A 21,634-nucleotide genomic window follows, 5' to 3' on the forward strand; every position below is an offset into this window, starting at 1 on the left:
GGATTTTACTCTCATTTTTAATCTCTGGGCATTAGCTGGTCTTCCAAACGCTCAGTCAGCGGTGTGCACATGTAAACAACTGTCCTGCATGCATAGCCATCACAGCACATGTGGGAGTAACAGAACTGTAAAAAAGCATATTTTTAAACACCACATCAGGAAAACATGACCGCAGTTTACTAGTCCACTGAAATAAATTTGAATATTATTTAAAGTTTTTCAGTCATTTAACTAAAAATGTATGTGTAGTTGTTAACTTTAATAGTTGTATTTTAAGAGTAATAAAAACACAAAATTCATATTCCAAGAAAATGTCAATATTAGAGCAATAAAAAAGCCAAAAATATATTTTAAAAAGTATCCATATTTCTGTAATGTATGGTAATAACGAGACAGGCTAACTGAATTTCCTTTTTTATTGCGATGAACAACAACAATCATTTGAAGTATATTATTTTGTGTGAGATGAATATGTACAATGTATAAATTCCCTTTTATGAATTAATTGACTGGAATAAATGGCGTTTTTAAATACATTCAGACCTCTTGATATGAACACACGTGCAGGGCCCACTTAAACCGCTAACTCTGAGACCGAGTGAGGACGTCAGTCAGCTATCTAGAGACAGGCCTAGTTGGATAAACATGAGTGAACAAGACGGTATGACTCGAATAATTAATGGAAGAGGTTTATTATGTGGTCGTTTCCAGATTATTGAACAATTTTTAGCACTGTAAAAATATTTCAGGGCTGAACTGTAGCTTCAATGGTACATTTAGCCCGAACTAAGCTAACGGTTTTCTTTCAGTTGGTTAAAATGTAACGGTTATATTACAAAAAAATGATGTTAATTGTTCAGTAATTTATAAAGACATTAAAGCAAAATTAAAAATACACGTTCAGTTTAATTTAATGAACCGCTTAGAGTTTTACCTTTGATGCTAATATGAGCAACATAAAGCTACTTGGCTACTTCAACATCTTAAGCATTTGGAAGAAAGTTATAGGAAATTCAAAGATTTTTCCTGGCTCTAATTTTGATGTTTTACATATTAATTACAAGATACAACACTGGGTATACTATCATTGTCCCGCCATAAAAACAATGTAAAAACATAAGAATATGCAGGTAAAGTTTAAATGTACCATGAATAACTTAATTTGTTAAATTGTCAGGTGGAGATTTGCCGGAGCCCAAAATTGAACAGCTCATGGCCAAGCTAAGGATGCTTCAACAAGGTATATTTTGTAAGGTTTTATTTATCCACATAATGTATATTTCAAAATACTACTAGAATTTATTTAGGAAACGTTTTTCATTGATACGGCAACGTCAATTTAAAAAAAACCAAAAAACTATTTTGCGCTACAGCGACATCTGTTGGACAAAATATACATTTGTTAAAAGTTAATAGTTATTAATTTACATTTTAAATGTATACACCGATTGACATCTAAGGTTATTTTTTTATGTTTTTAACACGTAGCCTACATTTATTCAAGTCAGTGTAGCATTTCCCTTTGCCTTTATTGCGAAATGACGCGCATGCGTACTGGTTTATAATGTCTTGTTAATTTGTGTTAGCGTTGTTTTTTTTAAAATTTGGATTAATCATTATTTAATTTTGTTGAACTGATCAGTGGATATTCTTCACATATCGCACAAATTGAAACTGAAAGCTGGCCGTGTTAGCTTTAGTGGTCGAGGAACCATCTTGACGCATTGGCTGATCTTTGCTAAGCGACACATCCGGTAGTTTAATCTCATTCCTTTTAACCAAATCAAACTTTTGAATCACAAAGTAAGGGCCTTGAACGTATCTGAAAGAGTGGGCGCCTTGTTTAACCGGAAAGTGCTTTTATTCGTTGTTGTAATTTTGTAGAAATCTTTCTTAAAGTTTGTACCAATGAGGATCCACGTTGTGATGACGATATGTAAACGAAGACGCGTTCCCGTATCAAATTGAGAAGAAATAAAGATAATATAACCAAAATACGTCAAAACGTACAATTGCTATACCTGAGTGAAGCTCATGGGGTATTCACGTACACGGATGACCCAAATAAAAACGTAAACAAAGATTTCTTGCAACCGTGAGTGAGGTAGGTCTTTGCACACAATATTAAGATTCACATGCAGTTAACTCGGTATTGTCAGTGAGGTACATCCTTACCTGTTACTCCATTCGTGGAGTTGCAGAGCATGATGAATGGAGGTTCATGAGATATGATTAGTATCTCCCTCTTGTGGGGAACTGCAACACCCTACTTGAGCCATTCTGATTCTTGAGCTGTTAATAACAATATTTCTAATATTGATGTTCTTCAAACAGAGAAGAGGCAACTTGAAGAGGAAGTCAAAGGTGCCCAGTCTGTGCATGACGATTTGCAAAAGGAGCTTGCAGATTGTAAGATACTAAACCATTCTTGAACATACTTTCTCGAGTGATTAGTTCTTTTAACATGCTGAGCTGTACATACCAGCATTCAAGATTTACCCTTATTGAATTAAAATAACAGCAACGTTGTATTTTGATCATACGTAATCTAATGTATTGTTCTTGTTTATTAGTACAAACCGAAGCTAATGAACTGGAAGGAATCCATAAAGATAAGAAAGGTGCTCACTGGAATAACAATTTTAATGGTCAAGTGTTTGTTGTAATCCCGCTCTTTGCCTGAGACCATATGGTAATCTTTAGTAAACATTTATACTTTAACAGAATATTGTGTTTTTTGATTGTTTTTGTCAGATGCATCCAGCAAGCTGCAGTTGCAATGTGAAGACTCTGAGCAGGACTTGAACAGGTCAAATATTTTTTAAAAGTCTGCCAATGTGTATCACTGCGTATGTCGCATTTCTACCACTAGATGGCAGGAATTCACCATGTAGTGAAGCTCTGGTGGCTTGGCTTGACGATATTTTTATCTGCTCTAGTCGTCTAATGTGTCTTTTTAAAGTAATTTTACAAGGAAAAAACTTTTAAAACATCCCTGTTCATGCCTTAAGCTTGTAAAAATATATAGACTAAACAGAAAATTTCAACAGTAACTTCAACTGTCATTAGAAAAGGATAGCAATTCATATGCTAACATTTTTAAGATTGTTAAACAGATGTTATAATTTGAGGAAGATTATCAGAGATATACAAATTAGTTTCAAATGATGATTTCCTTTATTAAGACAATAAATTAATCCAAAAGCACACAGGCCCTTTGCAAAAATAAAATTCTCCGTCTTGTTAAATAATCAGTTAACTCTAATTGTTAAACTTTTTTTTATTATTATTTCACTTGATACAATCAGGCCTGAACACTACCAGACCTTTGGAATAAAGAAATCAAAATCCCTAAAATATTACCTGCCTGACAACATAGCTAAATGTTGGATAAAAGATATTGAAGAACATAAAAGGTCAGCCATGAAAGCTTTTTAGGGATATTTCTAAAGAATTTGAAATAGTGACAAAACTTCCCAAGACTAGCTTTCCTGCCAAAATTACTCCAAAGTCACATTGAAAACTCACCCAGGAGGTCACAAAAGAACTCAGGACAACATCTGAAGCCCTGCAGGCCTCACTTGCCCTAGTTAAGGTCAGTGTTTATGACTAAGCAATAAGAAAGAGGCTGAGCAGGTGCTGTGATACCACATGAATGAGTAACATACGGATAAATAAGAAAGACACGATCCAGATCAGTGATGTGGGCTCATTTATTACACTATTATGTGGCACGCAGGGTCTTCATCCTATCAGAGAACTACACCCACATGTTAAGTCACCTCTGAGGGTCCCGAAACAAAACAAAATCTTGATCTAAGACTTTGGGTGAAATATTCTTTGGACTAAAAGACACAAGTTAAACTTATTAGAAGATGTAATTCTGGTTAGATTTTGTGTAAAAACTAACAGATCATTTCAGAGAAAAACATCATACCAAGAGTCAAAGCTTGTATTGAAAGTAAAGATCTGTGAATACTTTGCTTCTTCACAACATGGACATATTTAATGTCATTTTGAGAATCTTTACCATGATACAAAGGTTTGAATTTGTGTTATCCTATTTATTGCAGTTTTCAATAACAGCTTTTCTTTTGTCACCACTTTAATGCCAAAACAAATTGCGAGTTTTGGATGAAGGGGGTCATTTTTATTTCTTGGTTTGGGTCATTATCTTTCTGTTGGATGAAGGTATGTCCAACCAGTCCGGCCTCCTTCGTTGCTTACATTTTTCTTAACCATCTGATAGCAAAATGCTGGAATTTCCTGCTGTCCAGCATTGTCCTAAGATACATCAACGGGTGCTGTGACGCACTTTGTTTTAACTCTTCCCTTTGAAGACAGATGGTTGGTAGGAATTGTTGCAGGAAAGCTGCAAGACAAAGGCACCAAGGCGGCATGATGGTATTACCTGTCACCTTCCTGCAAGAAGGTCTAAGGATGGAATCTGAGTCATGCAGACCTGTGAAGTTTGCATGTTTTCCCCAGTGCTTGTGAATTTCCTTCGGCTACCTCAGCTTAGTGAGGAGGGCTGCCCCCTCCCCACTATGGAACAGATTTACACTTCCAGGCTCCACAAGAAAGTTTTGGACATTTTAAATGACTCTTCACACCCTGGCCATGGTCTCTTCCAGCTGCTGCCATTAGGCAAGAGATACAGAGCAATAAAAACCAGGACAAATCGCCTAAAAAACAGTTTTTACCCGATGGCAGTCATGGCACTAAATTCAAAGGCATAAGAACTTCTGCTCTTGACACCACTTTGTTAAAAATGTAAATTCTGTTGCGACACCTCCAGGCGCTGGAGCCATCTTCTGATGTCTATTTATTTCTCATTTTGTACTATTTATTTCTTTATCTTCATATATTATGTATATACACATAACCTGCATCTTAACTCGAGTCGAGCAAATCTCAATCTCGTTGTAATCTGTTGATGACAATGACAATAAATCTTATCTTATCTTCCTCTCATTGTTAAAAATATCCATGTTGGATTAATTAGATATTCTAATTTGACCTGAAGAATGTGTCTCTAAGGTTAAACCTGTGATGGACTGGTCATCTGTTATCTATTTACAGCCTGGATAATTTACTGGTTTTGGAAAGTCGTAATTATGAAACATGTTAAACTAATTTCAGAACAATTTTACCTTTTTTTTCACAAAAGCTTTTATCCAAGTCAACATATGGTGACTGAAAGAGAAGTAACACTTTAGAATGCCATATGATTTCATTTGGTTTATATTAAAATAGTGTCTTTAATATCTGCTAAAATGTGTTTTGCAGGCAGTTGAAGCAGAACAAGACGAGCGAGGAATTGCTGGAACACTACAGATGTGAAATCGAGGAAGTGAAGCTGAAACACAGGAAATTGCGGTAGCTTGTCAGAATGTGATCATTAATTCCATTCAGAAAATGTACTAAAAAATATTACCATAATAACTCAATAATCAACCTGGTTTCAACAGAATAAGATTTGAAAACCAACTTATGCAACTGATAGAGCAGCACAAGCAACTCGACTATGTCTTTGTAAGTTTTCCTTATTTCCTCTCTCTGTTTATTGAAAACGGTGAATAACTGAAAGAAAAAAAAAATGTTGTTTAGAATTCAAAGAGACTCCCAGATGAGTTGAAGAAAGGTGAAGACATAAAACATCAGCTGTCATCAGCTGGTAAGTGTTCTCTTGAGTTCTTCCCACGGTCATCTGTGAGCACAATGATTTTTTTTATGCAAGCATGTGGTGTTTGAACTGTTTGTTGTGTGGTTGTGATAGAACAAGTGAAGTTGGCTCAGCTGCACAAACTGGACGAAGAGTTAGAGGAGGCGAAGAAACAGAAGCAGTTTGAGACTGAAGATGCACAGATTCATGAGTAAACTGAATGACTTGTCTTTAGTTTTGGGGATTTAGAGTGACCCGTTCTTTGTGTTGTTTTGAGCCTGGTCTCTTGCTCAGGGATGAGGCTCAATGGACATTTCCAGTGTTACATTTCCTTTATGTAATTGTTAAGATTTCCTGAGTGAGATAGTCTTAAACACTCAACATATATGTTTTTCACTGTCTAAGATACTTGCTTTTTAAGTACTTAATGGACTCATTCTGAGATTTAACCATATTTATTGTCTAAATTGTTCATAATCTTCGTGTGGTTTTAGCTTTAAATCTGAAAAATGTTGAACTTTTTGATCTGTATTAAGATATTCTATGCTGATGTTATATCCACACAAGTGTTCCATATGAAAATGTAACAGCTGCAACTTTGTGACTTTTCTGCATCAACAATAAAAAGAAACTCAAAAGCCTGTAATTACAAAATTCAATGTATATATAGACCTGCTTATATACACACAACCACAGCTTAAATGAGTTTAAAATATTTAATTAAATCCTTTTTTTTTCGTTGCATATTTTAAAAACAGTGTAACACTATTAAATGTTTAAAAAACAAAGAGCACAATTACCCTGTGCAACTGGTTTGCCCTCAGCGATGTCAACAATATTTAACAAAAATTAGTCCAGTCCAGTGCATACATTTACAATGCAAAACATGAACAAAGCTTTTTATATATATGTATAAATATGTACAGTAAAATGGTGAATCAAAAACCCATGTAAACTTTAAATCATCCCTCAGGAGTAAATCCAAACTTCAGACTTCCTCCATAGAAACACAAAATAGTTTGATGCCCTCTTAAGGTGTCACACATTCACCTCAGTCTTCTTTTCAATTGTGGTCAGACTAACAAAATAGCTAGGAGTCCTGCTTTGGGTGTGGGCCTTAGAAGTAAAACGAGTTATATAAGCTGGCATGGCTTTGCTCCAGAACTGTGCAATACACCCAAACGTCTTTCTCTTGGTTTCCTATAGAAGTAATGCCTTATTGAAAACCCCCCACCCCCAAAATAAACATGCTAACAAAACTATTTTACAGTGACTCAATGTAAATGATTTACATTTTTATTTACATAAAACAAAGGACAGCACGCATACTTTAGTCAAGTACTTTGACCGAAATCCCCTCCCTGAATGGTTATTGACATCTTTAGCCCTGAACAGTGGGTCCACACCTACACCTACAGCTTTGACTTTATCAAAACCCACACTTGCTAATGCAGTTTGAGCTTATAAAACCCCACGTTTGCACACCTCATTCTCTTTATTCCAACAGTACTTCCCACAACTTCATTCTCAGTACTACCCACGTCTTTATCTCTTTGGGATTGCATTAACTCTCCTACCTTTGTAATGGCCTCAATGAGCCATTGGCACATGATAAAACCACAAGGACACTCTCTCTCATGTTTATCTACAAACTAGTCCCAAGCACACAAACATTTCCATGAACTCACAACACTGGTACTGTATACTTACTGCAGAATACTGCGGTGCTTTTTTTTAAAACTGGCATGTATCTGTTTCCTTTGTCTGGTAAAACATGTGTAGTCTCTTTATTTTCATCTTCAAGTTCCCCTGTCACGTTTAAACAGGCTAGGTTTTATGCGAAACAGCCCGCCTTTTTATTTGTGTGGTGAAACATTAGCCAACGCTGTCAGTAGTCACTTTTGTCTTTCAGTCACCATATAAGGAGAAAGTAGTACCAGTTCTTGGCAAGGAGACACATTCCAAACCCAATGACTTTAGGTTGTTTTCAGGATTTTCAATATCGTCTTTTCAAGTTTTATTACTTTGTGTAACTCCAGAAAAGGCTGCAGCTCTTGCACCAGAAGTGCTTTGAGGAGTGATAGATTGTTGTTGGCACAAGTTGGCAATGGCTGTTTTTGATCGTCTTGCATAAATAGTCCACATATAAAAGGCCGGTCCTCCATCTTTCGTTATGCCAGGCTATTCCCCATCTGTTAACAGAGCAACAAGGATAACAGTGAAATTGATGTGTCTGCCCTTTTTCTACTTCTTCTCTTGCATGCTTGCACTAAAGTGAAACCCTACTTATGCAGTCCTGTGTGTTTAATTAAAAGGTTATATATGGTAAGAATGCATTGAAATTGGGCCAGAACTTTTCTATGCAGTGCTGTGAAAGGTACTGCCACCTTACAGATTCTGGGGTTTGTTTGTTTTTTCATAAAGTTTTGTCGTTTCAGGTAAACAAACAATTTGAATATCTCAGATTATCAACGTAAATACAAAAGGGACATTTTAAATGATTTCATTTAATAAAGGAACAAAATCTGTCCAAACAAACACTGGATGAAAATATAATTGTCCCAGTTGCTAAGTCATGATGTAGCTGTGATTAACCATATTTTTTGTATTGCTGAGTTCAACTTTAAACAGGATTGATTACTCCCAGACAAGCGAGTAATTCTGGTCTGTTTAAATCCTTTACCTAGAGCCTGTCTGACAACAAGGAGTAAGCTAAAAGATTTCACAAAGCAATACATTATGATCCAATCGAAAGAAATTTAAGAACAGAAGAACAATCCTTTAAACCTATCAGTATTCCAGTGCACCACAATGAGAGCCATTATCCACAAAATGGTGAAAACGTGAATTACAGTTAATTGTCATAGGATAAATGGAGAGTCTAAACCATTTATCCAGTTGGTTAAAAAAGAACCCAGAACAAGATCTGCATGCCTGAATTTTCTCAGTACATAAACAATGAAAAAGAGACATGGCAAAGTTGGTTTCAATAGCTTGTTTGAATGAAATCATCTTTGGAAAAATTATATTTGTATTTACTTGGGTTATCGTTGTCGGATGTTAAGATTAGTTCATGATCTGAACAACAAGTGTGTCAATCAAACAAATGTGTAAAAAACCTCCAAGGGGATAAGAACTTTTCACAGCACTGTATATACCAGGCAGAACACATTAGCTTGTTCAACAAAATAAAATTATCTTTAGGAAAATTATCTATATTCTTGTTACTTTATAGCCTATGTGCAAACATTACAAATTAACAAATAATGAAAAACAGAACATCTCTACTTCTAAACGCTGGTTTAGTTTTATGATTCAGAACACTGACAAGATGATCTATATTTATCTTAACTATATTTTTTTGCCATCAGTGCTGCTGGAATTAACTACCTCAAAACGGCTGTAGACCTTCTTCTCCTTCCTCAGACTCTCTATCCTCTTCAGCAGCCCTTCCCTCTCCTGGGTGCTGCTTTGTGGTCGCAGAAATCGATTTTTCTTAAAGGGGTTCTGTGTCTCTTGAGCTTTGTCCATGGCACCACTGTCTTTGTCCCCTCCGGTTTCTTCTCGCTCCTGGCGGTTTTTCTGGCTGTTCGCTGAGATTTGTTCCAGAATGACTTTAGTGTCGTCTCGCAGGTTGCTGCTGTACAAAGCAGAGTTTCCTGAGGTCTGGTAGCGGGATGAAGATGATTTCCCAGCCGATTCTTTGTGGTTTGTGGCGGGTTGTTCGGTAGTCGGGGACGCTGTGACCTTTGCTGAGGAGCCCTTTTTGCTTGAGTCGTCAGCCACCTCCATGACGGTGCTCATGCCCCTGTCGTCTCCTGAGGCTTTCTTCTCTTTATCCTTTGGCCCCAGGAGCCCCTTTAACCTCTGAGTCTGTTTCTTCAGGAATTCAAGTGTCTTACCATCACCCTTTCCTTCACCAATTGTATTTAGCGAAGTATTAGATCCCATAACTTTGTGCAGTCCTTCTTTAGACTCTTCATGTGGCATCGTTGAAGAACTGTGAGAGCGACTCTTTTTCATTTCACTCTTCTCAGCATCTGTGGCATCTTTTGTCAGAAGATCATCACTACAAGAGATGCGACGAGGATTCAGGGACTTAATCTTCAGCTGATCCTTTCTGAATAACTTAGGTGATGGAGGAGGCTTTAGAGCCTTGAGGTCATCTTTCTTTTGACCCTCTGTCTCATTTTCTTTTTTGTAGGGTTGCAATGTATTTGAAAGCTTCAGGGAACTTCCAAAAGGCTTTGGGGTTATTATTGAAGGCTTGACTGAACTTAATGAAGTTCTGCGAGAGAGCTCCGCCAGTTTTGCTGAGATGTCTGGCTTCTTGGGTTCTTGTTCTGTCGAAGTGACGGTTACAGATGGAGCCACTTGTGGAGGAGTTGTGTCTGGACACAAAGAGACCTTCTCAGAAAGGTCTGGCTTTTTTTCAGCAGGCTCCGAGGCTTTTTGAAATTGCTCTGTCTCCATTTTTGAGGCTTTTCTCTTGTTCTCCAGATCTTTAAAATACTGTAGTCTACTAGCTGGGTCATTTACATTTACTGAGGGTTTGTCTTTAGTTGTCTCGGCACTGACTGTTTTTTCTTCTTTTTTAGTACTATGGGTTTCCTCTTTTTCCTTAATCTGACTTTTATTTTCTTGTTCCTTTTTATGTTGCTCTTCTTTCTCTTTCTCCTTTATCTTTTCCTCTCTCTCTTCCTTTTCTTTTACATTGTCTTTTTCTTCAGCTTTCTTTCGCCACTCAAAAGGCTCACGAGAGAAAGACCTTCTCTTTTCAAGAATCTGGGCCACAAGGGAGGAAGTACGTATCGTATCTAACTGGTCATCTTCTTCGGTCGCTGGTTTTAGACCTAGACTACCACTGTGCATCTCTGCTTTGGAAGATGAGAATATAAGCGAGGAGCGCAGACGAGAGCTACGCTGGAGGAGAGGGTTTACGCGAGAGCGGATTGATTCATGCCTGGACAAAAAGATATCTGGAGCTTCCTTAACCTCCAAATCTTCTGCAGTATCTCTAGCTGAACCCCTCTCTGACTCCCTTCCCCTCCCCCTTTCTACTATTCTGTCTCTTTTCTCCAAAACAGAAGACCTCAAATCACTGAAAGAGGGAAGCACATCATTGCTTGCTGTTGGGGCAGAGTCTTGATCATTGCTGTCAGGTAATTTTGGCTTTCCAAAGCGGGGTTTCAGTATATCTGGTCTGGGCTTTGGGGGCACATTTGGTGGATCCTTTAATCTAAAGCGTGAAGCTAAATTTTCACATGAACCTAGTTGCTCAGCAAGCGGGGGCTCCTCAAAGGCATCATGACCCATAGGCTGAGGCAAGCCTTCTTCTCCACCATCCTCATAAGTACTCAGATATGAGTGGATTCTCCAACTCCTCATACCTTGCTTTGCACTTGGATCTTGATTGTACTCTTGATCAGACTGATTTTGAAAATGTCCTTTCTCAGGTGGGTGCAAATGTGTCGGTGAACTCTGACAAGCATAAGCTTGTCCTATGGTTGGTCTCCGACTAGCGGATCCTCCTCCATATCGCCCAGCTACAGGGGGGGCATGGAGCCCTTCTGGTCCTCTTAGGTCCTCAGATGAAAAGTAGTCCCTTATTCCAGGTGGAGGCTCCCGGTCTGAGTGAAAACTAGATTCCGAATATTGGTCAATGGGAAGGTGCCGATTGGCTCGAAGTCTGTCGTAGTGTCCATGGCCAGAACCAGGACCAGGACCTTCATTGTAGTAATGGCTACTTGAAATTTGCTCTCTGAAAAAAAAACCATTGATCTTTATAGTTGACTTAGTTGTCAATGTACAGATATTATAGTACATGAGATGAATTATAATAATTAAATCCTGAAACAATGTGCATTTTAGAGTGAATTACCTGTGAAAATCAGTTTCATCCAGATTGTTCATTACTCTGTGCTTCATGTATTGTCGTGAAGATGAATAATTTTCCTGAGTCCCTTCAGCATAGCTATGTCTCTTAAAGGCACTTGAACTCAACTCCATCTGCCTGGACACAATGGACTTTCCCTGCTCCAGGTATGACTGCTGGAGGCGAAACTGTTGCTGAGAATATTTTCCTATCGTTATTCCTGCACTCGGTTCCAGGGTGTGACGAAACGCGTCATTCCTCCGGAAAGGAAGTGAAGTGTTACGATCTAACTCCCCATATGGGAAGGCTGAGGGCATCTCGGGCTGTCTCCTGAAACCGACGGGGTTACGCAAAGACTGTGACCTCTTTAAACCGAACTGGGCGTTCACGTAGCTGCTGGTGCCTGAGTCAGGAATTGTGAGTGGTCCACTGGATGGATCAATAATCAGAGGCTCTGACTGAGCAAAGAGAATACGAAACTCCTCATCAAAAGTAGTGACCAGTTCTCCAAGGAAGAGGTGTGCGATGCATCGATGGATCTTCTCATATGACCACATAAAACTAGAAATAGACAAAAGAGAAAGTCTTAGCGTTTTTAAATAAATACAGTGTAACTAAATGATATTATCTAGTAACCTACCTGTAGTTTCCACTGAGGACAGCCCGGCAGTCAGTCAAGAGAAAACGATCTTTCACCTGTCCTTTAAACGATTTCCCTGTCCGAGAATAGTATGTTACACCTGCAACAGTCCTGACACGCATCATCTAGAAAATGAACATTTTACCTGTTAGTGGACACCATGTGTAAAATTTTGCAAAGGGTAAAAAGAGAAAAAGTTAAAATAGACACGTGGAATGTAATGAAACCTGAAACTCACTTGAATTAAGTCCAGGTTGACTTTGCAACTCATAACCATATTGACAAAGTGAGGAGCATTCCTCTCATCAAGCAGAATGTAAACAGGAACATGGCGTCCTGCTGCTTCCAAGAGGTCACTGAAAATGTCAACATCTGTGAACATGTCCATCACAATTGCGATAACCTAGACCACAAGAACAAACACACTTATTTTAGGGACACATGATTATTGCATTGTCAGTTTCTTAAACCCTTCCTCTAACAGTACTATATAGATCCTTGTCATTTGACTCTTTGTAGTTTTGGTCATGGGTATGACTTTTGTTAAAAACAAAATCACAGAGAAAGTAAGATTTTCAGATAAAAATATACAACTAGGTATAAACAAGGTTTGACCATTTTTATAGTCAGATAATTCACTACGAACAAAATTGAAAAGAAAAACACTGCTGTGTACGGTTAGGTATTTAGGAAGGAATGATAAAGTATTGGTAAAAATTGGTGAACTGAGCCAGGACTTTCTGTATTTGAATATTTGTATTTATTGAGATGGCCTTGCTTCCTGTTTGTTGACTTGGCAAGTTTTTTTTATCCAACTTAAGTTTCAAGCCTCAATAAAAGACTTGAAACAAAATAGACACTCCATGAACATTTGACTACACTCAGTATATCTGCCGCACTAAATTTACATAAGGTTTGCAGGGTGACTAATTTTATTTCCAAGCTGTCATTCCACCATTTGCATGCTGAGACACTGACTTCCGGAGAGTTGCTAAAAGTAAACGCCTGCAAGACACAGCTCAGCACGTTGTAAATTCAGACAGAAACGTAGGACAAATAAAGGCACGATCCTTCACACCAACAAGTTTGACTGCTTGTCACATTTGGCAGTCATTCTGCTGCTAATCATATTTTTAATTTAGCTGACGGCCAGTGAGTTGGAAATTTGACTAAAAGGGAGTGGTGAAAACGTTGCCAGAGGTAGACAAAAAAAAAAAAAAACTCTAACAAGTTAGAGCACAGAAATGTTCCTGGCAGGGCTTTATCAACCAGTTTTTCTCTTTTTCAAAAATAATAGTTGACTTATGGGATGCATAATGATAGGACAGCACTGAAACAAATACACCCTTCCTGACACAAACCCACCCAGCTACAAATCAAGTCTGCACATTGTAACATCTGTCTTTCTTGCACCCTGGTGTTTTTACTTACATGTCGTGCATTTTTGATGAGTCTCTTGGCCTGCTCCTTAATACTTGGCATTTCTGCGTCGGAGGGGTTGACCAGAGTGGTGACCTCTGTGGGCCCGATAAAGCTGTGCTGCGGAAGCGGCCATCCCAGGTCCAGCCCCGGCGCAGCCGTGTCAGACTGCAATGGCCAGTAGGTGTCAGAGGAGCCCTCAGCGTCCTGCCCTCCCTCATAATATGTAAGCTCAGGGGCGCCTGTGGACTGGCTGGGTCCCTGCAGTGTGGACTTGATGTAGTCAATTTCGGACTGGGACAGGAAACCCACCAAATCTGACGTCTGGAGGAATTCAAAGTAGCCCTGGTGCGACAACACAAACAAGTTCAGTGCATGCATTACAGCAATACAGTAAGGTAAATTCGACCCTTACTTTTTACTACTGTTTTTGATTTTGTGTAACATTCAAATATTGTAGAAAAAAATAACTGTAATATAGATTTCTTATAGGAAAAAGAAATCTACACAAACTTTTGGTGACATTAATAACTGGTAATTAGCCTTTTACACCACTCTAGAAAAATTTTGGCCTGGCTTTAGCAACTTTAGTGGCTTTTAGAGCAAAAATAGGATTCCATCACAATCATCATCACAATCAAATTTAAGTGCAGAATTTGACTGGGCTTCTCCAAAATCTTCATTTAATGCTTCTTTAGTCAGTCATAGGTGGACATGCTTGTTTTCTGCTCCGTCGTCCAACTTGATGTCCTGTTCACTCCAAGATTTTTCAAATAAGTTAGCTTACTTAATGTAGACAGGTTTAATTTAGGTAATTTCTTTATTTTATAGGTCTGACTGTAATCAGATCTGTAAAATGACAAGGGGTGGCAAGAAAAAGTGAAACCTATTGTCTAAAAAGTATTTAATTGCTGTTAATGCATGATTTAACAAAGGGCACATTTCTTTGAATGCCGTTTTCCCCTAATAAGCAAAATCGTAAATTGAAAACTGTCATTGTATTTACTTTGGTTTTTAGTCTTGCATGATAATTTGGTTGTTTGATATAAAACATTCAAGTATGAAACACTACAAAAGACAAATGCTTTTCTATGGCCCCGCATCTGTTTTTACACATTACTCACATTGTGGAAAATGAAAAAGAATTGTAACTGTTACCTGTACGTCATGTTCAATCAGAGCATCGATTGCTAGACGATACTCCTCGCGGTAGTGTGGCGGTAGATAGTTTGGGTCAAGTGGATTATCACCAACCGAAGAGCTCTGTGACCGGTGCGGCATTGTTGGACTGGGTGCGGTCAAAAGTCAAATGAAAAGCTTCTGCAGAAAAGGTAAAAACAAGAAAGGGCAGCAGAGTTAGCTGGGAGCCTTAGAATCTCGAGAGAAAACATAAAAGCACCCTGGTCCAAAGAAAAAGATGCTTTCCTGTATTTAGATCACCTTGCTATTGTGGTTGCACTCCCTGTAATAACACTCCACTCCCGCATTAATGACAAACAATACAGTAATTCAATTAAAATCCCTTATGAGAGAAAGGCAGCTTTGTGTTAGGATGCACAAGCGGGCATGTTTCCCACAGCGAACAAAGCAACTGTTGTTAGTAAATCAATACCAGGAGATTATCCCAGTTTTATTCGAGATAACTCTAACAGTTATACAAAATAATCGCTATGAGATTTTTCATTGCAGGGAAGAGATCTAATTTAATTTACGGTAGTCAGTCTTGTGACTCACTCCCTCTTGAATTACCTTAAATTTGGGAATTTGATCAAAAGTAAATATCAGATTAGGAATCACACTTTGAAATTGGTGTTGCAGACTTTGATATGTTAAGTCTGTTTCATTGAACACCAAACCTGTACTGGGTAATAAAACAATCACACAATAATGCTAATGATGAACTCAATCAGGATTTGGCTTGTGGAATACAGTGCAAACAAATCTTTGGACGTAGAAACAGCAGGAGGAAGAAGGTACAATGGAAGGAAGACAGAGGGAAAATGGACATAAATGAGGCGTGGGGAATGGTGGGAAAGGCATGAGGAGGTGTATAGACAAGTCCATTCTTACGTTTGCTAAATTAACTTGTCATGCCGGTGCGTCATGCTTCGTGTTGCTAGTTGCTAGGCCTTGCCAAGGAAAGTCTGTTGCTGCAAGAAAACTGAGTCTGAAAGCTGCCATAAGTCTTTTTTTAAGCTGCCCCATGACTTTTAACTTACTTACTACCTAATGTGAGCATGATTTATTTTCCTCAACTTCAACATTGCTGATATAATCAGTGCCAGTGATTAGATTCCTAATGTTCAACACAAAAACATAAAGTAGATGTGACCACTACTTTCAAGATGGTGTTTATTTCTTTGATAGGCAGAAAGATGATGAACTTTGACAATCATTTCAGGCTTGAACCAACCGCAATGTCTCCCGTACTGATAAGCTTATAGATCGTATGAGTTACACTTTTAAAGCAAAATTTTAAATCAAGTTAAATCTCATGTGCTTATTTTTCCACAAATAAGCACATGGTCTCAACATGAAGCCTGGAGTAACTTATAAAAGTGTTCTTATTATCCCTGACTAACTGGAAGTCTGGTGAAATTATCAGGGTGTGACATGATCGGCTCAGGCTGGGAGGGATTGTACCTGTTATAAAAGTGTGGATAATGCGCTCTGTGTAAACTTTCAGGAACAGTTCAGGGCTTGGTTGTGGTGATAGCGAAGGGTACAAGTCCTAACCCACAAGCAGTGGAAGAACCCACTTGACTCAGAGGACTGGTGAGTCATCCAGAAGCCTGGTGTGGCTTGGCCAGAGGATAAAATTACAAACTACAGCTTTGTGATTTGTACATGGGCAAAACGGCTTATTTCCTCTTTATTCACTTATTTCAGGAAAGTTAGTCCGTTTCTTCTTCTTTTTCTTACTTATTACTGTTATTACTAACTGCTTCTTGGTTCTACAGTATGTCCCTGCTTACTTTCAAAGAATAAAATTCACCTAACCTATTTAGCCTTTTTGATTTTATTCTAAATCTTACAATAAGCTACTGACGCTTTGTTGTTTTGAATGCAAACACATGCCAAAGGAACTGAATGACAACCACAAACTGAAAAAATGTTGTGCTTGGAGTACGCAAACCTCAAATTAACAACCGTGTTATGTAACACAACAGCCTTAAACCAGCTGTTAGCACCCTCAAATTACAGGTATGGTTGAACTTGCGGACATTGTATTAAGTTACCATTTTTTATAATTATTATCAAGTAATCATATGTTTTAACATTTTAAACAAAAAAAGTGTAACACTGTACTTCGATTTAAAGCAGTAAAGTAAAACAGTACTTTGATTTTAAACACTGCAAATTATTTGTGCTGAAATAATGCAACATTTGATTCTGACAATTAAAAAAAATGTTCGTTACAACATTTTTAAGTGACTATTTTTAAATTATCATCATTTTAGCACGTAGACCTAAGCAAAAAAATATAAAATAAAATAAATGCTCACATGAATTTTGTTGTAGTTTTCAATTGCTTAATGGGCAGAATATTTGTCTCACTTTTCTACCTTTTCATTCTTTATAGAGTAACACCAGTGCATCAAGTTGATATTAGAAGTTTTTAGTTGGGCAACCTTCTCAGTTAGCTAGCCTGCAGTCAGCTTTTTTTTTTATAGACATGTCAATTTGAGCTTGCCAGTTGTACTTTTAAAACAATTTTTTTTAAATAATGGGTCTGTTTTCACAACATAACTGTTCATATTTTTCTTTGTTGTAAGCAAAGACAAATAATAATATATTTGTTCCAGCCTGGAGAATACTGTACAGCAATGGCTTGGTTTTTTTTTTTTACTCCTCCAGTCTGCAGACGTTGTTCCACGTAGCAGGAGAAACTTCAGTCACTTATTAAAAAATATAAACCGCAGGAGTAGCATGATGGAAACGGTTAGGGGTATTGAAACCTTGGAACACATAGTTACTGTTAATATGTATTCCATATTAACACATATCCATTGTGGACTTTTGCATCGTCTAAATGTTGTTGTTTTTGGTTTTTTTTAGTCACTTCAAAAATCTCTGTTGTTAATTTTTTCTGTTGTTTCTTAGATGCAAAATTTTCTAAAATCCAGTGAAAAACAAAGTGGGAGATGGCCTTTATTATGCAACCATTTCAATGGACATAAACAGAGTTTTTAAAAAAAAAAACTGATTTTAATCCATGTACTAAATTAACAAAACTACTTTGAGGTAGACACATTTTTGTTTCCAAGAATTTAAGATCTTTAAAGGAGCTCGTTTTGTGCGACTAAGCATTTTCATTAATTATCAGTTTATTAAAATTCTTGGCAGTCAAGCTGGAATGATTTTAGCCCTGAGGTGGTTATGAGGTAAGAGCCTGAATCAAACACAAAGATACCAAACAGAACGTGGTGGTTTCTTCTTCACCCTGCTCACCTGTGGATCACTGCAGGGTGAGGCAGTGGAGGATTACCATAAGGTAGGAGCTATAACAGGTAGGATATCAAAACAGACACCAGTGCTTTGTTTGCTGCTATGGCAACTGACGTGAGCACCAAAAATGCAAGCACTGATACATGTTGGGAATCTGGAATTCTGTATTTCTGCTTCAGGTAAGCAGCTTTTCCACACGAAGCAAAGCCAAACGCAAATGTACCGTAAACAAAGCTGGAGTGAAACACTAAACCAGCAGCAAAACACTGCAGCGGATCTCAAGTGTGCACACTGCTAATGTGTCAGTGGTTCGTACTCAACATTTCTGCATGAGATGACAAAGACAAACCTCTAAAATTTTACCGGTCCTGATGGCGGAAAGGATTAATAAAGGTTGAGGAATCGTAAACTCTCAAGAAGTATCGCTCTCTACCTGAACACGCCTTGCTGAGCAAACACCGGGTTTGATCCGGCATGTTCATTTCAGGTGTTATAACTCGTCGCGAGTGGAGTAAGAGCAGAATACCTGAGAACAGGTTTTGGAGGCTGTAAAGTTCTGCTGCTCGTTTTGGGACACAGAAGTATTTCCATCGTTGTCGGAGTAATGTACACAAACTGAGATATAAATCCACGCAGAGCTTCTCCTGTCTCTCTGTACATTATCACACCTCAACGCGGCTGATGAGTGGAGCACAAAACACGGCTCAAAGACAGATGAGCACGTATTGAATGTGACAGCACTCAGAGGCTCACATCCCATCCCGTCTTAGGCTAGAAAAACAGGTCCTCTGAAGTGCCTCATCTGTTCCAACTGCCTTCAGGCCTGCGGTCAGCTTGAACGGAAAACTTAGCAGCCGACGCATGAAAGTATTTCTGTTTTTCCAGCTCCTCTCTTCCTAAAGCACATTAGTCCACAAAAACAAACTGTAAACAGACTATCTTTTTTTTTTGACACACATGCAAGAGAGAACGCACTAATGAATGAGATGCAGCCGCTGCCGTGTGGGAAATGTGACAAGATTAAATTAAGACACGCACACACTAAAAAGAGCTGGCATTTAAGAGCTTTTTTAAACTCAAAATTACAACCACATGTTAAGGCTATTCCTGCACAGTGACTCACTCTGGCTGAATCAAGGATAAAAGCTGTAAAACTGAACGGTTATGTGCATGCAGTTAAACTACTATTGGAGTCTGCAAACCAGTCTTCCTTGCTCAACAGAAAGAGCTCTATAATCAAAAGGTTGGAATCTCTGCTAAGCCCATCACAAAGAACACCAAAGCATGCAAAGCATTGTTCAAACAGGCTATGAGACATCCTAATAAAATGTATCTACTTATTTAGAGATGCACTGAGAATAAGGCTTGTGACAGAAATTTCTGATTTCCTGCCTCTGTTCAGTTAATAAAAATTCGGTAACTAAAAATCCAATGTTTTTTCCCGCTCAATGGACGCTCAAGTATTCCCGACAGCAACCCTCTCCGGTGAGGAAGTTGTTACATAGCGCAGAAGACTCAGTTATTTTCAGCATCGATGAGGTTTTTCAAAAATGAAGTTAGAAGAAAACTATTGTCTACAGAGGCATGTCGACAGTCCAGTCAACCGTACACAAACTACCTGAGTATACCAGGAAGCAGAACGTATTACCACAAAGTTGATCTATTTTATCCTTTAGCGGAATCCAACTTTGTCCAGGATGGAAAGTGTTTCGATACGGAAATGTTGCTTCTCTTGTAGAGAAATACACAACAGAACAGCTATTAGTAAAGTTAAGAGCACTAACCACGCTAAGCACTGTTGACAGTTTAAAATGTCAACATTGGTCATTTTGTTTTTCTATTGATATAATAGTGAAGTCCTGCTGAGCTGCACAGCTATGTAAAGTTGACTGCTCTCTCAAACACATGGCGCTCTGGTCCGAAAGTGAATTACGACGAATTAATGAAGATTCCTACAGTTGTGATAAATTAATGATTTAACAATCTAACACAAAAGAAAATCAGCTTTTCTTTTTACATATTAAGTTTGAGAGCTATAGCACATTTTGTAATTGTTCTTAGTTGGGTTTTATTTATAGATACTTCTGTCCTTCAACCAGGAGGATTTGACTGTTTTGTAGATTGTAATGCAGACAAAAGCAGCTCTTTTGACTTCTTTGTTTTCTCCTTTCCAATTGGTCTGGAAAGTAGGAAGATAATAGCTTTATTTATAACTTCTAAATAAACTTCTAAATAGAAATTGATAAAAAGGAGTTACAAAACCGATTGCTAGAAATATCTTTTATCAGTGCATCAGAGCATAATGTTTGCAGGTTAACAGCTTTTCACCCCCTGTAGTGTTGCTTCTCCTACAGCGTCTGCATGCTAAATAGGAGAGGAGTCATGTTATTTCTACACGTATTCGGGGTTTTTTTTTCTGCCTTCAGTGGCCTGGATGAAAGAACAGCTCAGTGTGTTGGTAACGGGCAACACTGAGCCTTCTGTCTGCTCAGACTGTACTAACACTGCTCAGGTTTTGCAGTGCACAGCAGCTACCTGGATGACTTAATCCTCTAGAAACTGCAGGCTGTCGTTGCGGAAAGTTGTCTGCATTTCACCGTTTATTCTGCTCGCATAAAATAAAAATGAAAAAAAGTTAAAGTTAGAAAAAAGTACCGGGATTTAGAGCGAGACAGGATAGAATATAGCAGTTAGTATAGATAGAAATGGTGTAATTAGAGTATTATAGCCACTCCACGTAAATAGTTGCTTTGACCCAAATGCCACAGTTTTTCAGTCCGTACCTCTTTACTTGCAGCACAACTTGTTCTCTCCCTCGTCTTTGTATCGACTTCAATCCACCGACTCGGGCCTCCTTTCTCGTCCGAGTGTCACATTCCATAAATCGGACAGGAGCTCCACCCAAACCGCCCCTCTCCGGTAGCGTGCGCTGTGACCGCGTACTCACTGCCCGGGCTGAGAGCTCCTCTCGGCGGTGGGTGATCCTCGGGAGCCGCCGCGGCAGAGTTGCTGTAGAACCGCGCAGTGAATGAGGAAGGACAGGAGTGAATGTTGATAGGAAGCGCTTTCCCACCGGTGAGACTCCTCCCAAAGCGACAGGGCCTCCACACCATTGGAAGTTCGCTCCTTGTGCTTTGTTTCAAAAGTGGGCTCAGTGTCGTGGATCCTGCGTTTTATCAGTTCTTTCAAGAATCTGACCTTTAACTAGTCGAACCCTCGTTTCAAACTTTGCGTGTTAGTTTGAGAACTCAATGTAACGACTAAATAACACAATCTCGTCTTTTCCCTTTGGCAATAACTTAAATACACATACAACATATTCGTACTTCCACCATTGCATTATTACCAAAAAGTCTTGAGTCAGTCTTCTGTCTTTTGTATTTTGTTTATTTAAAAAAATAACTAATGTGCTGCAACAGTTTATTGAAATGCAAACAAAATGGAAAAGTTCGCAAGTCTGCATGAAAACAGGATTCATTAAAATATAATAAATTTTAATTTTGACAGTTGTCATTTCATTAGAGCCAGTTTTAAACAACAAATCCAAAATTCACAGTGAATTTGTGGTAGATATCTGCTACTTTTA

At 38.3% G+C, this 21,634-nt stretch overlaps 2 protein-coding genes and 1 non-coding gene across 3 annotated transcripts; 2 read left to right on the top strand and 1 right to left on the bottom strand.

Annotated features, from left to right (window-relative positions):
* The first annotated feature begins 88 nt into the window (after positions 1–88).
* LOC116731828 (synaptonemal complex central element protein 1) lies at positions 89–19,827 on the top strand. The gene is made up of 10 exons (XM_032581683.1): positions 89–661; positions 1,178–1,240; positions 2,335–2,409; positions 2,574–2,621; positions 2,755–2,809; positions 5,290–5,379; positions 5,472–5,535; positions 5,611–5,677; positions 5,780–5,876; positions 18,707–19,827. Exons 1-10 carry the CDS (start codon positions 646–648, stop codon positions 18,816–18,818), a joined length of 687 nt encoding a protein of 228 aa, XP_032437574.1. The 5' UTR covers positions 89–645; the 3' UTR covers positions 18,819–19,827.
* On the top strand, positions 2,153–2,285 carry LOC116731988 (U8 small nucleolar RNA). Its single transcript, XR_004341678.1, has one exon. It is a non-coding gene; the product is annotated as a U8 small nucleolar RNA (small nucleolar RNA).
* fam83hb (family with sequence similarity 83 member Hb) lies at positions 6,368–21,091 on the bottom strand. The gene is made up of 8 exons (XM_032581680.1): positions 20,832–21,091; positions 14,758–14,919; positions 13,612–13,944; positions 12,419–12,583; positions 12,181–12,305; positions 11,547–12,101; positions 9,056–11,426; positions 6,368–7,857 (listed from the first exon to the last, which is right to left on the bottom strand). The coding sequence occupies exons 2-8, from the start codon at positions 14,878–14,880 to the stop codon at positions 7,837–7,839; spliced, it is 3,693 nt and encodes a 1,230-aa protein (XP_032437571.1). The 5' UTR covers positions 14,881–14,919; positions 20,832–21,091; the 3' UTR covers positions 6,368–7,836.
* Between the last annotated feature and the right edge of the window lie 543 nt (positions 21,092–21,634).

The sequence above is a fragment of the Xiphophorus hellerii genome, chromosome 13, assembly GCF_003331165.1.
Source record: "Xiphophorus hellerii strain 12219 chromosome 13, Xiphophorus_hellerii-4.1, whole genome shotgun sequence".
NCBI classification, from domain to species: domain Eukaryota; kingdom Metazoa; phylum Chordata; class Actinopteri; order Cyprinodontiformes; family Poeciliidae; genus Xiphophorus; species Xiphophorus hellerii.

What these genes read in the sequence shown, in the direction of transcription:
- fam83hb (XM_032581680.1), bottom strand. Translation starts at nt 14,880, where the DNA reads ATGCCGCACCGGTCACAGAGCTCTTCGGTTGGTGATAATCCACTTGAC. An exon ending in GTCCTCAGTGGAAACTACAG is followed by an intron (nt 12,102 to 12,180) that starts GTAGGTTACTAG and finishes GTCTATTTCTAG; the next exon opens with TTTTATGTGGTCATATGAGA. An exon ending in GATGAAACTGATTTTCACAG is followed by an intron (nt 11,427 to 11,546) that starts GTAATTCACTCT and finishes TTTTTTTTTCAG; the next exon opens with AGAGCAAATTTCAAGTAGCC.
- LOC116731828 (XM_032581683.1), top strand. An exon ending in CTGAAACACAGGAAATTGCG is followed by an intron (nt 5,380 to 5,471) that starts GTAGCTTGTCAG and finishes TGGTTTCAACAG; the next exon opens with AATAAGATTTGAAAACCAAC. An exon ending in ACATCAGCTGTCATCAGCTG is followed by an intron (nt 5,678 to 5,779) that starts GTAAGTGTTCTC and finishes TGGTTGTGATAG; the next exon opens with AACAAGTGAAGTTGGCTCAG.